The 17,503-nt window shown below is 39.3% G+C and overlaps 1 protein-coding gene across 1 annotated transcript; it reads left to right on the forward strand.

Annotated features, from left to right (window-relative positions):
* Nucleotides 1–1,096: 1,096 nt before the first annotated feature.
* LOC109237837 lies at nucleotides 1,097–1,849 on the forward strand. Its single transcript, XM_019404226.1, has one exon. It carries the CDS (start codon nucleotides 1,097–1,099, stop codon nucleotides 1,847–1,849), a length of 753 nt encoding a protein of 250 aa, XP_019259771.1.
* The last annotated feature ends 15,654 nt before the right edge of the window (nucleotides 1,850–17,503 follow it).

Consider the following 17,503-nt stretch of genomic DNA (forward strand, 5'->3'; position numbering starts at 1 on the left):
GTTATTGTGTGTCAATGAGAAATAAAGGATAAGCTCAGATCTTAGAAAAATGACAATAGAGCGAAGACTTTACATGTCCTGATCATTCTTCAAGAAAAGCTCGATCATACCAATTTATTAATGTAAGTTGATAGTGCTCTTTCCTTTTTTTTCCTTTTTTTTTGTCTTTATATTTTAATTTTTTTTATTTTTGTGTTGTTTCATATATGTGTGGAATATTTTAGGACTATGAATAGAAATATATACTTATGTATAAAACTCTTAGGTTTTCGTTTTTCAAATTATATGAAGTTGTCTTGAACAATCCACATTGATCGATTTCCTTTGCTTTTGAAATACTCTTATCACTTGCATCCCTTTTCTCTTTGTATGTGATCTTCTATAGCAGCTATTAGACACGTGTTAGGCCATTGAGAAAATAAAGAACATTTAGTGATGTTAATGTTGTACCATGATTGGCAGACATCTACTTTCCACAATTTTATATCCTCTTCATTACTCTCAACTATTTTCAGCATTCTTCTTCGCTGGCAAGTATGTTATTCATATTATTTATCATTTATAAGCATTATCTTATTCTTTTTACTGATTTTTTGTATTTTATTTCTACATCTGTGGACAAATTGTTGTTCGACATTTGGTCTTATAAATTATCAAATGCTTGGTTATATATTAAGTTGTTGTTGAGAGTATGGATGTATTAACTAGTGGAGTAACTTAACTAGAGTTAGCTTAATACTAGTTGAACTAACTATAGTTAGTAGTTAATTAGTTAGTATAGCTGTATAGTAGTTATGTTAGTATATAGTGGTAGTTAATACTGTACAGATACGGTTAATTGAAAAACGAAGATGAGTTCTCTTCTTCCTCTGTTCTCTCCTACTTCTTAGCTCAAAGCTCATCTTCAAACCACAAATTCACCGATTGATTCTAGGGATTTCGTTGTAGATCGAGAGAATCAATTCGTATCATCTACATTTCGTTCAAATTTCTCTTTGTTCCTTCGATTTCTGACAAAATCAGGAACGAGTCTCCTACAATCAAAACCCTAATTTTGATTTGATAGTGTTTTTGGACGTGATTATCTGCAATATACATGGCAATTGATGATAATTCAGGTAATAACACCATTACAACACCGACTGGACCTGTTCTCGACCACAATCACCCACTTTACTTGCATCCGTCCGATGGACCAGGTTCGTTGTCAATTGGCTTACTGTTAACTGGAATGGAAAATTACACGCTATGGAGTCGAGCTATGAAAGTAGCTCTCTTAGGAAAGAACAAATTGTGTCTGGTTGATGGTACCACCTCAAAAGGTGATTTTGGATCTGGATTAGCTCATCAGTGGGATCGTTGCAATGCCATTGTTACTTCGTGGCTAATGAGCAACGTAAGCTCACACCTTCTTACTAGTGTTTTGTTCTCAGAAAATGCTCAAACAGTTTGGGCACGACTCAAGGAACGTTTTGATAAAGTGAATGCTTCAAGGCTTTACTACTTGCACAAAGAGATTTTCACTTCAACACAGGGGATTTCATCGGTGTCAGTTTATTTCACAAGGCTAACAGATATATGGGTAGAGTATGATGCTATATTACCACCACCACCAGTCAAGGATTATGTTGAACAATTGAATTTTCAGAGATTGTTACAATTTTTGATGGGCTTAAATGATAGTTTTGAACAAGCCAGAAGCCAGATTCTAATGATGCCTAATGTTCCTTCCATTAATCAAGCATATGCAATGATAGTTCAAGATGAAAGTAGGAGAACAATTTCAAGTAGCCAGTTTAATACTCATACAGGGCAAGTAGAGCCTACTGCTATGTTTACTTCACAATAGGAAGTAGGCAAAGGAGAAACTTTGGTGTAGAGTGTGAATTTTGCCACCAGAAGGGACATACAAAGGCAAGCTGTTATAGGTTAATGAAATGTGAAGTCTGTAACAAATCTGGGCATTTGAAGGAGAATTGTTACAAAGTAGTGGGTTACCCCTCTGATTTTAAACCTAAGAGGAGAGCTAATGTAGCAGCACAGATAGAAAACACTGTAGTGCAAGAGGCACACAATGGAGTTCCAACACACATGTTCACAAATGAGCAGTATTCTCAGATTTTGCAGCTGTTAAACAAGAATTTAATTGGTGAATCCAGTGGTACTATTGCAGCTATGGAAGGTACTTTTCTCTACAATAACATTAGTATTCCTAAGTGGATTGTAGATACAGGAGCTACAAACCATATGATAGGAAATAAAGATTTACTACACAATGGAACACAAACAGAAAATGCAGGACAAGTCAAGCTACCAACAGGAGATTCTGCAAAGATCACACACGTAGGAGATTGTCAATTGTCAGGAGGTGACACTATTAAGAATGTCTTATGTGTTCCTACCTTCAAGTTCAATCTATTGTCTGTCTCCAAGGTGACAAAAGATTTGAACTGTTTTGCTTCCTTCTTTCCTACATTCTGTGTATTTCAGGACCTTTGATCTGGGAGGGTGAAGGAGATTGGTAGGGAAGAAGATGGACTATACACTATGATATCAGTGGAGTCACACAAAAGGATGCAATGTCATAGAGCCTTTACAGTGATGAAGCTAGGGGATCCAGATATATGGCACAAGAGAATGGGGCATGTACCTCTACCGGTTATCAGAAAATTATAATGTTTCAGAAACAATTTAGATTTCAATAATGTTCATAGATGTGAGATTGCCCTTTGGCAAGGCAAACCAGACTGCCTTTTCCAATAAAAACAACTAGAAGTGTTGAAGTTTTTCAACTAATTCATATGGATGTTTGGGGACCTTACAAGGTTGCCACATATAATGGGATGAAATTTTTTCTTACATTGGTGGATGACTACACCAGATGGACTTGGGTTTTTTTGATAAGGTTGAAATCTGATGTAATTTTCATCCTTAAAATTTTCTTGCTATGGTTAAAACTCAGTTTGGGAAACCTGTTAAAATGTTCAGATCAGACAATGGGAGTGAGTTCTTTAATAGTCAATGCAGGGAGTTATTTCAGCTGCATGGGATATTACACCAAAGTTCATGCCCTTATACACCCCAACAGAATGGGGTAGTAGAAAGAAGGCATAGACATATTTTGGAGGTTGCAAGAGCTATCAGGTTCCAGGGTCATCTACCAGCTAGGTTTTGGGGAGATTGCATTGAAACAGCTGTTTACATTATTAATAGAGTGCCATCCACTGTGCTTGGAAACAAGTCACCCTTTGAATTGTTGTATCACAGACAACCCTCTTTAGCTCATTTAAGAATCATAGGGTGCCTATGCTTTGCCTCATTATTGCCTAAAACAGACAAGTTTGGACCTAGAGCTGTAAAATGTGTGTTACTGGGGTATGCAGCACTCCAGAAAGGATACAAGCTCCTTGATCTTGAGCACAGTGTATACTTCATCAGTAGAGATGTAACCTTCTTTGAAGATGCTTTTCCTTTCCAGAATCTAGAGGAGGGAATTGACCAATCCTTCTTGGATGATTTGAACATAAGAACACTTTATGATAATAGCACTCCAGATCATGAATCTTATCCACACCCCATTCCAGTTACAGATTCACCTATTGTTCCTGATCCTGAGAATTCCCTAGTACTTATCTCAGCTCCTGAACATTCAGACAGCTCTCCAACAAATTCCTCAACTTCTGTACCTGTTGCAGCTCCAGAATTAAATATACCACTTGCTGAGATTGTCAAAAAATCAAGCAGGACCTCTAAACCTCCCATCTGGCTCAAGGACTATGTAACAGCTGACAAAAGCACACAAAGTAATAGTTGCAGATATCCCATAGCTGCTGTCATTGGCTATGATCAATTGTCACACAAGTATCAAAGTTACCTGTCTCAATTTTCTTCAGAACAGGAGCCCAGCAGTTACTATGAAGCTGCAAAGGATAAAAGGTGGATTGAGGCAATGGAGGCAGAAATTAAGGCTCTTGAAGACAACAAAACTTGGGAGATAGTACCACTAGCTCCTGGGAAGAAAGCTATAGGATGTAGATGGGTTTACAAGATCAAGTACAAGGCAACAGGAGAGGTTGAGAGGTTTAAGGCACGACTTGTAGCCAAGGGCTACAACCAAAAAGAAGGACTGGATTACCAAGAAACATTTTCACCAGTAGTGAAAATAGTAACAGTCAGAAGTGTAATTGCTTTAGCTGCAGCTAAGCATTGGACCATCCATCAAATGGATGTGTACAATGCTTTTCTTCAAGGAGACTTAACTGAAGAAGTATTCATGTCTATCCCACAAGGTTTTGTAGGCTGCAACAACAGGTCACTAGTATGCAAATTGCATAAGTCACTATATGGACTTAAGCAAGCATCTAGACAGTGGAATATCAAGCTCACTGCAGCACTTCTTGCATCAGGTTTTCAACAAAGTTACTTAGACTATTCTTTATTCACCAAGAAGTCCTCAGGGCAACTCATAGTGGTTCTAGTATATGTGGATGATCTCCTCATCACTGGAGACAACTTGGAACTAATACAGGAGACCAAGTCACAACTGCAAGATAAATTCAAGATTAAGGAATTGGGAGAACTGAAGTATTTCCTGGGAATTGAATTTGCTAGAAGTAAGGAAGGGATTTTGATGCATCAAAGGAAATATAGCCTGGAGTTGATTGCTGATCTAGGCCTATCAGGTTCTAAACCTATGGGTTCACCTTTGGAACTGAATACCAAGTTGACCACATTGGAATTTGATACACACACAAACTCTACAGATGATGATTCTCTATTAGAGGATCCAGGACCATACCAAAGATTGCTTGGAAGACTGTTATACTTGACAAATACTAGGCCAGATATTTCATTTGCAGTTCAAACATTAAGCCAGTTTATGCACAGTCCTAAATCCTCCCACATGGATGCTGCTCTCAGGATTGTGAAATATGTCAAAAGCTGTCCTGGTCTAGGAGTGTTGATGAAAGCTGATTGCTCAGGCTCACTAACAGCCTTCTGCGATGCTGATTGGGCAGCATGCCCCAATAGTAGAAGATCCATAACTGGTTATCTAGTGAAGTTTGGCGACTCTCTCATTTCATGGAAGTCTAAGAAGCAGTCCACAGTCTCCAGAAGTTCTGCTGAAGCAGAGTATAGGAGCCTTGCATCCACAGTAGCAGAGATCACTTGGCTCATTGATTTGTTCAAGGAGTTAGGTGTCACTCAGCAAAATCCAGTTCCTATTCACTGTGACAGTAAGTCAGCAATCCAAATTGCTGCCAATCCTGTTTTCCATGAACGGACCAAACACATAGATATTGATTATTATTTTGTGCGTGAGAAGATTCAATCAGGGATGATCAACACTGTTTATGTCCATACTGCAGATCAGCAAGCTGATATACTCACCAAGGGCCTAAGCAAAGTACAGCATAGCTATTTGTTATCCAAGCTAGGGATGAAGAACATCTTCACTTCCTCTAGCTTGAGGGGGGGGTGTTGAGAGTATGGATGTATTAACTAGTGGTGTAACTTAACTAGAGTTAGCCTAATACTAGTTGAACTAACTATAGTTAGTAGTTACTTAGTTAGTACAGCTGTATAGTAGTTATGTTAGTATATAGTGGTAGTTAATACTGTACAGATACGGTTAATTGAAAAACGAAGATGAGTTCTCTTCTTCCTCTGTTCTCTCCTACTTCTTAGCTCAAAGTTCATCTTCAAACCACAAATTCTTCAGTTGTAAAAGCAAGGACATCAACAAAACCATCAAATAAAAAGTGTACATTAAGTTGATTACCACATTTCTCTTAGCTCATTTCCTGTTGTGTTTGCCGAAAATATTTATTTTTTATGGAGTCTAATATGTATCTTTATATTTTACATATGTCACTCTAAGGCTTCACCCTGCACTGACAAATTATGTAACAAAAAACTGTTATATGTATCTTCATGCTCACATTTTGAAGGAGTGCGAACGAGGTTAAAGGAGAAAAGTACTTTAGGTTTGCTATTGACCTCTTGGTTTAGTTGAGAGAATTTGCATGAGGAAGAAATATTAATAGGGCAGACCTAATCAATATAAAAGTTTGACTTTAAACGTCAAAGTTGATTCCATTGGTTAGTTAGATGTGATAAGCTATTGAAATATTCAATAATAAGATTTGTCAATAAAGACCTCTCAATCATATTAAAGTTACTTTTGGGTGATTAATTGTCGCCCAAGCACTTGATAAACATTAAGTCCCTCTTTCATCCTTTATTTTTCTTTTGTCTTATTATTTCTTTCCCTCGCTTTATTTGGGTTTCAGGAGCACTGCGGCAGGCAGAAGTGAGCAGTAAGTTTATGAGGTCAAGAGTGTTTGATATCTTCCCTTCTCTTATGTCTATGTACAATAACATATTTTGATATAAGTGGTTGAGGATAGAATTAATTTTTTCTTTCTATGTAATTGTGTGAGCTTAACTTTATTCATGATCCAATGATAAACCCATCCTCCACTCTAACGTACCTAAAATTTGGAAGATACATCTACACCGTATGTAACAATTCGGCCGCTCATTTTGTGTATTTTAGCCTCGTATCTCCTATTTTGATACTTTAAAAATGTGTATTTATCATTATGTGACTTGTGAGGATGTTTGGTTTGGCCCCGGACAGATTTTGGATTGAATTGGGACACTTAGTTCCATGGTTGGAGACTTAAATTGTGAGGGTTGGTCGGAGTTTGAATTTTGTATAGACGTTCCCTGAATTTTGATGGCTTTGATAGGTTCTATGGTAATTTGGGACTTAGGCGTATGTCTAGATTTGGATTTGGAGGTTCCTAGATTGACTTGGATCTAATTGTTGAAGTTTGAAAGTTGACGGTTTGGAAGGTTCATAGCTTTGATCGGGAGTTGATTTCATTAATATTGGGTCTGGATTTTGGTTCGGGGAGTTGGAATAGGTTGGTTTTATTATTTTGGACTTATACGTAAAATTTGAGGCCATTTCGAGTTGAATTGATGTGATTTGAAATGAGTTTTGGAAAGTTGGAAGTTGATTAGTTCCTTAGGCTTTAATTGAGGTGCGAATTCATGATTTTGATACTACTTTGTGTGATTTGAGGTCTCGAGTAGGTCCACGTTATATTTTTAAACTGGTTGGTGTGTTTGGACAGCGTCCAAGGGGGCTTGAGTGCATTGTCAGATGAGTTTCGGATCATTTTCACGTTGTTTGGCAGTTCTGGTCTACTATTTTCGCACATGTGATAGATTGGGCGCAGGTGCGAGTCCGGAGAAGCGGACCTGGGACCGCACAAGTGAAGTTGTACTGAGGAGCTAGGGACCACAGATAAGGAAGTTGTGGCACATACTTGCTACTACAAAAGCGGCCGAGGGACTGCAGATGCGGGAGGTCGGGAGATTAAGTGAACTCACAGAAGCGAGCTTTACTCTGCAGTAGCGGAGCCGCATAACCGGTGTTTTGTTGAAAATGTGGAAATCACTAGGAAGATTATTTATTTCGAAGGGTTTGGTTATTTTTCATTGTTGGAAGTTTTGGAGCTCGGGTAGAGCAGATGTTTGGAGGGGTTTTTGCTACAATTTGAAGGATAAGTAATCTATACTTGGTTTGATGTTAGATCTTGTTTTCTCATGGATTATTACACCTATTTTATATGATTTAATGGTAAAATTTGGGGGATTATGCTACGGTTTTGGAGAGTAAACAATTCATGATTTGAGGGTCGATTTGAGGTTGGATTTGGATTAAAAAACATATATTTGGACTCGTATTAGAATGAGTGTTCGGAATTTGTGAGATTTATCGAGTTTAGGGGAACGAGTTTAGGATTGTGTCACGACCTAAATCCTAACCTGTCGTGATGGCGCCTAACGTGGTACTAGGCAAGCCGACATTTACGAATTTACTCCAACACTTTTAACAGAAAATGGATTTAAAGCAGTTTAAATAGTAAAACTTCTCATAAACAGGATAGAAAATTCAAAAAACACAACACAAAAATTCCCAATATCGGGGTGTCACTGAGTACATGAGCATCTAAGTATCACAAGTATGGGAAAATATTGTCTCTCATAATCCAAAATATAATACAATAAGTGAAAGGATAGGAAAGGAGAAACAAGGTCTGCAAGAACGCCGAGCAACTACCTCAAAATCTCCGAAGGGTCAACTGCACAGAGAATCAACACCCACCGTGTCCGGAAATACCTGGATCTACACACGAAGTGCAGGGTATAGCATGAGTACAACCAACTCAGTAAGTAACAAGACTAAATAAGGAACTCAAAGTAGTGACGAGCTTCACAGTTATAGTTTAATTATAGTGATTTCAACATAGGAAGATAGACATGCTTTCAAATTTGATAAATTAGGTCAAAATAGTTACTTCATGATAAGTTTAAGTGCAACAAAGTGTAATATCTTTCAGAAATTTCAAGTCTGTGGTACATGGAAGCTAAGTGCAACAATAATAAAATCAAATGCATCCTCTCAGGGCCTCAGTCACTCAGCCCTCCCATTCACTCAGCACTCGACACTCGGCACTTGGCACTCACCACTCGCACTCCGTACGTACCTGCGCTCACTGGGGGTGTGTACAGACACCGAAAGGGCTCCTTCAGCCCAAACACTATATCAAGCCAATCATGGCATAAACCAATGAAACACGCTGCGGCGTGCAGCCCGATCCCATAAATATATATACAGCCATAAGGCTCGTTGCAACGTGAAACCCGATCCACATATATATAGCCATAAGGCTCGTTGCGGCGTGCAACCCATTCCACATATATACATATATCACTCACAACTCGGCACTCAGGCCCCAACTCAGCCACCAATCTCTCCAGTCTCTCGGCACTCGAAAATCATGAAAATCAGCCCAAACAGAATGATGTAATGTATCAACAAGGAACAAAAGAGACTAAGATATGACATTCAAGTAAAACAAAGACTGAGTACAACAGCAATTTAGCAACAATTTAACGTGTAACCCGGCCTCTGTGGGTCCCTACAGTACCAGCACATAGCCTAAACATGATTTCTAACATGGTTTGCAGTTCATTTATTATAACACATAGAGAATATACAGATAACAAGAGGTTTTTCTGCTATACAGTTTCATGGAATTTGACCAAGTCACAACTACTACGGTGCACGCCCACACGCCCATCACCTAGCATGTGTGTCACCTCCAAACCAGTCACAAGACACATAATACGGGGTTTCATACCCTCAGAACCAGATTTAGAACTGTTACTTACCTCAAACCGAGCAAATCTCTACTCCAACACACCTTTACCTCGCTAAACGGCCTCCGAATGCCTCCAATCTATCCCTAAACAATTCAATACAATCAACACGAGCTAAAGGAATCAATGCTATAAGAAACTACTAAGCTTCAAGTCAAAAGTCAAAAAGTCAACTCAAAAGTTGGCCCCTGAGCCCACGTCTCGGAATCCGGTAAAAGTCACAGAATCCAAACACCCATTCAACCACGAGTCCACCCTTACCAAAATTACTCAAATCCGATACCAAAATCTTGATCAAAACCTCAAAAGTCTAGCCTAAGAACTTTTCTTCATTTTCCCCAATTTCCCACCCCAAATCATAAATTTAATTATGAAATCAAAGGCATAATCATGAAAATTAACCAAAACTATGTAGGAATCTCTTACCCCAAACACCCACATGAAATCTCTCCAACGGCCCAATATACCGAGGGCTCAACTTGCCCTTCTTCCCGAACCTCATAACACCCTTCATGGGAGAAACCTTGAGCAGAACCTTCTCCCCAACCATGTAAGCAACATCACAGACCTTCCTATCGGCATAACTCTTCAGTCTAGACTGCGCCTTGCCAAGCCGATCCTGAATTAATTTAACCTTGTCCAAAGCATCCTGAACCAAGTCAGTAACCAATGGCCTAGCCTCAACCGGCTAAAACCAACCCACCGGAAATAGACATCGTCTCCCATACAAAGCCTCGTACGGAGCCATCTGAATGCTCAACTGATAGCTATTGTGTTAGGCAAACTCCACGAGCGGTAGAAACTAATCCCATGAACCCCCAAAATCAATGACACAAGCGCGTAGAGTGCCCTCGGACTGTCCGTCCGTCTGAGGGTGAATGTTGTACTCAACTCAACCTGGGTGCCCAACTCTCCACGGCTCTCCAAAACTATGATGTAAACTGCGTGCCCTGATCTGAAATAATGGACACTGGCACACCATGAAGGCAAACAATCTCTCAGATGTAAATCTCAGCAACTGCTCTGAATAATAAGTAGTACCAACTGGAATGAAGTGCGCGGACTTGGTCAGCCGATCCACAATCGCCCAAATAGCATCGAACTTCCTCGAAGTCCGTGGGAGCCCAACTACAAAATCTATGGTGATCCTCCAATTTTCACTCTGGAATCTCTAGCCTCTAAAGCAATCCGCCCGCACTACAAGAAAAGTGCTAATTACATGGGGATATTACCTGGGGATTTTATTTGCAGATAATACCTACGGATTTTCATGGGAAACATTAAAAATCCTAACTTCAAAATATTTTACCTGTGAAAAAATATTTTCCTAGAAAAATCCGTAGGTAATTTTGGTGCCATTATGCGCCAAAAATATTACCTGGGAAATTACCTGGGGACACGAATTGGCAAGTACATTTCCGTAGGAAAATTCACAGGTAAACCAATAAAGAAAATGGGAAAAAATCCTATGTTAATCCGAAGGAAAATCCCTAGGTAATTTTACATGCGAATTTAGTTGGGGATATTTTCTTATGTATTTACCTGGGGATTTTCTTATCTAGGAAATTACTTGGGGATATTGTTGTTGGGATACGAATTTTTTCTTGGGGATTTACTTGGGAATTCTCTTAGCTGGGTAATTACCTGGAGATATTATTGCTGCGGATTTAGTTAGGAATAATTTCTTGGGAATTTACCTGGGAATATTCTTACCTGGGGAATTACCTAGAGATTTTATCGATGCGAATTTGGTTAAAATAAACTTCTTGGGGATCTACTTCTTTGGGGAATTGCATAGAGATTTTATTATTGTAATTTTACTAGAAATTTATTCTTGATGATATAGCTTGGGATTTATCTAGAAATGTTATTACTTAAGAAATTAATTAGAAATTACTTGTGTGGGATATAAATACAAATTGAATTTGACAAATTTTATATAACTTCTTATGGTCATGCTGTTTAGAAGATGGCAATAATAACTTAATTTTGTAAGATTGTTGCAAGAAGATCAAATAAGATCTTTATTCTTCTTTATATTTGGTTACTAATATATAAGACCTTGAATTGGATATGATTTTTGATAATTAATCGTTTATCGCGCGACGAAATTTTGCTGCTTAACTACAAAATTTATATGTCGTGATTTTTCTTTTAGTTGATATGTCTAGAATACATAGTACCTATACAATCATTTTCATACAAAGTTTATAATAAAAGAAGCGGATACGCAATAGATTATAATCTTTTAAGGTTATCTAAATTGTTTTCATACTTAGCTATGTCATCTATTTTTTTTTAAACTAAATAGGATCAATATTTAATATTTTGAAGAGCTTATATTTTTAAATTTAATTTTATAACTCAAAACACATCATTCCGTATTAATTTTATCTATTGTATTATTTTATCGATTATTAAGATAAATATTATTAAAATATTGACTCTATATAAGACTTAAGGATGTATATATTCGGATTGAACATTGCAAGCCATTAAGTATAACATAGTCAGTCATTAAGTTTTAAAATAAATTTAATAAAAAAATAAGTATTATAAATTTTGTTATATTAAGAACTAAAGTTTTAATATGGTCGATAAAAAATGATATAACAAAACTAAGATACAATTATATCTAGCATATTTTAGTTAATATCATCAGAAAATATATTAAATTGTGCATAAGTGTACAATTTAATTTTAATTTTTAAGTAGAGAAAAATATGTTGCATTTATAAAAATATAACTAACTTTTTTATCTTAGGTATGTTATTGTTTTTACATGAATTTAAAATGATAAAATTTGATTGTAGTATGTACAAAATGATATTAGTTTGTAAATTTTAGTATTGGAACTTAATTTCAAGTGATCATATGATTTTACTTTTTACATCATCTCTTGATTAACTTCTAATATATTAAAATAACTTAATCTTGTATATATGTTGTTAGGATTAACAAAATAATTCTTTCCAATTGTGATGTATAATAATTCTTGTTAGTCAATATGTTATTTATATAAAAAGAAATTAATGTGGTATTCCAGTAATACAAATGAAACTTAAAAAAACTAAGAATATTATTAATTTAAAAGTAATATAATTGTAATTTAATTTACTTGCTTTTACTTCTAAAAATAATTTTTTGTTTGATTATGAAATCCTTAATTAATGTATCCTTTTCAAAAGAAAAAACCAATAATAATAATAATAATAATAATAATAATAATAATAATAATAATAGGGAAATATTAAACTAGTACTACGTTGAAATTACAGTGGGGACATCTTGTCCCATATCGGCAAAGAGATATCGACTTCTCCACTTTATAAACTCAGCATGTTGGAATTGTGCTCGATGGTAAATGGCTTCTGTGGTAGAAGCCTTCTTTTATTTTAACGTGGATTGGTAATTAATAAGTGATTAGTGATTAGTGATTACTAAAACTAAAAGTGTGGGGTGGTGCCATAATATCTCAGTATGTATGGTAGAGTAGAGTCATTATAATAAAAATAATTTCAATAGCAAAAATATTATAGCAGTAATTTTAATTCTTTTTGTCTAAAATATTATATAGATTTACTTCGGAATTTTGATGGGGATTTACTTGCAGATATTTCCCTATGAAAATCCCCAAGAAAACTCCTAATTTTCATAAACTTTTTACCAAAAATTTAATGGAATTTTTAGAATTTCCTACAAAAAAATCCGCAAGTAATTTACATGCGAATGTAAAATCCCAGGTAATTTACATACGGATTCGAAAATTCGCAGGTAATGTACCTGGGGATTTGTGAATTTCGCAGGTAATAATTACCTACGAAGGTTTTTCCATCGGATTTTTTTCAGAAGGAAAATCCATTTTCCTACATAATCCCCAAAAAAATTCCCATGTAATATGTGATTTCCTTGTAGTGCCGGTCTCTAATGCTCATACTTTACATGCTGACAGTTAAGGCACCAAGCTACAAACCCCACTATATCCTTCTTCATCCTCTTCCACCAATAACGCTGCCTCAAGTCCTAGTACATCCTTGCGGCACCTGGATGAATGGAATACCGCAAACTGTGGGCCTCCTCAAGAATAAACTCACGTAGCCGATCTATATTGGGCACACATATCTGAACCTGCATCCTTAACACCCTATCATCCCCGATAGTAACATCTCTGGCATCACCATGCTGAATCTTGTCCTTGAGGACAAACAAATGAGGATCATCATACTGGCGCTCTCTAATGTGGTCCAATAAGGAAGACCGAGAAACCATACAAGCTAGAACCCGACTAGGCTCCGAAATATCTAATCTCACGAACTGGTCGGCCAAGGCCTGAACATCAACTGCAAGCGGTCTCTCACCAACAGGAATGAATGCAAGCCTACCCATACTCACTACCTTTCTGCTCAAGGCATAGACCACGACATTGGCCTTTCCCGGATGATACAGAATAGTAATATCATTGTCCTTTAGCAGGTCCAACCATCTCCGCTGCCTCAAATTTAGATCCTTCTATTTGAACAAGTGCTGGAGACCTCGATGATCTATAAGTACCTCACAAGACACACTATAGAGATAGTGTCTCCAAATCTTCAATGCATGAACAATGGCGGCCAACTCCACATCTTGAACAGGGTAGTTCTTCTCATGGGGCTTCAACTGGCGCGAAGCAAAAGAAATCACTCTACCCTCCTGCATCAAAACACACCCAATACCAATCTGAGAAGCATCACAATACACTGTATAAGAGCGTGAAGTTGAAGGCAAAACTAGAACTCGAGCTGTGGTCAAGGCAGTCTTGAGTTTCTGAAAGCTCTCCTTACACTCATCCGACCACTTGAAAGGAGCACCCTTTTGGGTCAATTTGGTCAAGGGCGATGCAATAGACAAGAAACCCTCCACAAAGCGACAATAATAACCAGCCAACCCAAGAAAGCTCCGAATCTCCTAGCTGAGGACGATCTAGGCCAACTCTGAACGCCTCTATCTTCTTCGAATCCACCTTAATCCCCCTCACTGGACTCTACGTGCCCCAAGAACGCCACTAAACTGAGCCAAAACTCACACTTGGAGAACTTGGCATAAAGCTTCTCCTCCCTCGACCGCTGCAACACAATCCTCAAATGTTGGGCATGCTCCTCCTCGCTACGAGAGTACACCAGGATATCATCAATGAACACTATGACAAACGAGTCGAGATAAGGCTGAAACATACTGTTCATCAGATGCATGAACATTGTTGGGGCGTTGGTCAGCCCAAAAGACATCACAAGGAACTCATAATGACCATAACGGGTCCTGAATGTTGTCTTTAGAATATCCGAGTCCCGAATCTTCAACTGGTGATACCCAGACCTCAAATCAATCTTCGAGAACACCCTCGCTCCCTGAAGTTGGTCAAACAGATCATCAATACGCGACAAAGGATACTTATTTTTTATTGTAACTTTATTCAACTACCTATAATCAATGCACATCCGCATGTTACCATCCTTCTTCTTCACAAACAGAACCGGTGCACCCCAAGGCGACACACTAGGCCTAATAAACCCCTTATCAAGAAGTTCCTGAAGCTGCTCTTTTAATTCCTTCAACTCAGCTAGTGCCATACAATATGGAGGAATAGAAATGGGCTGAGTGCCCGGCACCAAGTCAATATCCTTGTCGGGAAGCATGCCCGGCAGGTCTATAGGAAACATATCCAAAAAATCTCGCACCACCGGAACATAATCAATAGCAGGGGTATCAGCACCAATATCCCTCACAAAGGCCAAATAAGCTGAACAACCCTTCCCAACCATTCGCTGGGCCTTCAAATATGAAATCACTCTGCTGGGAACATATTCTAGAGAACCTCTCCACTCAATCCTTGGCAACCCGGCATCGCCAACGTCACGGTCTTAGCGTGATAATCCAGAATAATATGATATGGAGACAACTAATACATACCCAAGATCACGTTGAAATAAACCATACTAAGCAGCAAGAGACCAGCTCTAGTCTCCAATCCTCCAATAGTCACTACATACGACCGATATACACGATCCACAACAACAGTATCGCCCACTGGCGTAGATACATGAACAGACAAAACTAAGGACTCACGGGGCATATCCGGATAATGAGAAAAATACAATGAGACATACGAATAAGTGGAACCAGGGTCAAATAATACAAAAGCATCCATGTGGCATACTGAGACAATACTTGTGATCACTATGTCTAAAGCAATGGCATCTGGTCTGGCAGGAAGAGCATAGAATTGGGCCTGGCCGCCACCTGATTAGCCTCCCCCTCTAGGATGACCCCTAGCTGCCTGAGCCCCACCCCGAGTTGGCTGGGCAGGTGGTTAAGTAAATGATGCTGAAGTCGTAATCTGACTCCTCTGCTGAGCTGGACCTCCCAAGAAGCGGGGACACTGCCTCCTGATATGACCAAGCTCCCCACACTCATAGCAACCCCGATCTGACATGGTGGTGGGGACTGAAGGGAGCCTCGAGCACCGGGATAACTGCTAGAAGGACCCGGTATAGATGAACCCTGAACCGATGGAGCACGGGACAAACTCTAAGCTAGTAGGGCGCTGAGAGATGACTTACCCTGATGAGAACTGTATGAACCATGGCTGGATGATGCACCACGGTGAACTGGACGAGCTATCTGAGCATGCCTATAAGGAAGACCCCTACCGTGCTAGAACCGACCCCCAGAAGGAATACCGCTGAAACAACCTGACCCACGAGGCCTCTTGGCCTCCCTCTCACCCCGCTCCTAACTGCAGACCACCTCTATCTGTCGAGCAATGTCGACCACCTCCTCAAAAGTAGCACCAGATAACCTCTCCCTATTCATAAGCAACCACAACTGATATGTAAGGCCATCAATGAACCTCCTGATCCTCTCCCTATCAGTGGTAACCAACCAAACTGCGTGACGAGTAAACTCAGAAAACCTCATCTTGTATGCATCACAGACATGCCATCATGACGTAGCTACACAAACTGTCTACGCAGGTCCTCCTTGCAAGACTGCGGCACGAACATCTCCAAGAAGAGAACGGAGAACTCCTGCCATGTAAGTGGTGATGCACCGACTGGCCTGCGCCTCTCATAAGCCTCCCACCATCTGAAGGCAGCCCCAGTAAACTGAAAAGTAGTGAACGAGACCTCACTGGTATCCAGAATACCCATTGTATGAAGAATCTACTGGCACTTGTCCAAGAAGCCCTGGGCATCCTCCGACTCAGCCCCGCTAAATGACGGAGGCTGAAGTCTCCTAAATCTCTCGATTCTTCTATGCTCATCATCATTTATAACAGGAACTACCTGAGCCTAAGCAGCTGCAACCGGCTGGGCTGGTAGGACCCCCAGTGTCTGCAGTCCCTGCATCACCTGCTCTGGTGTACGGGCAGCGGGATCTGAGTACCTCCCCAGGCTTGAGAAGTGGCTGCTGCGGCCGGAATGGAGACCGCTTGAGCAAGACTAGTGCACACAGTTAGAATCTGAGCCAGGGCCTCCTGAAGACATGGAATCACAATGGGTACAGCTGGTGCCGGAGCTGGCCCCACTGGCTCAACTGCATCTGGTACTTGCTCATGAGCTGGAGCAACTGGTGGGTCTGCAGGTGCTGCCCTAGCTGCTGTACGAGCTGCACCTCTGCCCCTACCGCGGTCTCGGCCTCTCGTGGCCCTAGCTGGTGGTACTGGTGGTTGTCCATCCTGCCCGGTAGCACGTGTCCTCACCATCTGTGAGAGAATAGAATACAGAAGTTTAGTTACCGGAATCAATAGATTCACACAACAAGAATACAAGAATGTAAAGTTTCCTAAGGGTTCTGAAGCCTCTCGAAGATAAGTAAAAACGTCTCCGTACTGATCCGCAAGACTCTACTAAACCTGCTCATGACTCGTGAGACCTATGTAACCTAGGCTCTGATACCAACTTATCACGACCCAAATCCTAACTTGTCGTGATGACGCCTAACGTAGTACTAGGAAAGCCGACATTTACAAATTTACTCCAACACTTTTAAAAGAAAATGGATTTAAAGCAGTTATAATAATAAAACTTCTCATAAACAGGAGAGAAAATCCAAAAAACACAACGCGAAAACTCCCAACTTCGGGGTGTCACTGAGTACATAAGCATCTAAGTATCACAAGTATGGGAAAATACTGTCTCTCATAATCCAAAACAAAATATAATAAGTGGAAGGATAGGGAAGAAGAAACAAGGTTTGCGAGAACGCCGAGCAGCTACCTCAAAAT

The sequence above is a fragment of the Nicotiana attenuata genome, unplaced genomic scaffold (assembly GCF_001879085.1).
Source record: "Nicotiana attenuata strain UT unplaced genomic scaffold, NIATTr2, whole genome shotgun sequence".
Lineage (NCBI taxonomy): Eukaryota > Viridiplantae > Streptophyta > Magnoliopsida > Solanales > Solanaceae > Nicotiana > Nicotiana attenuata.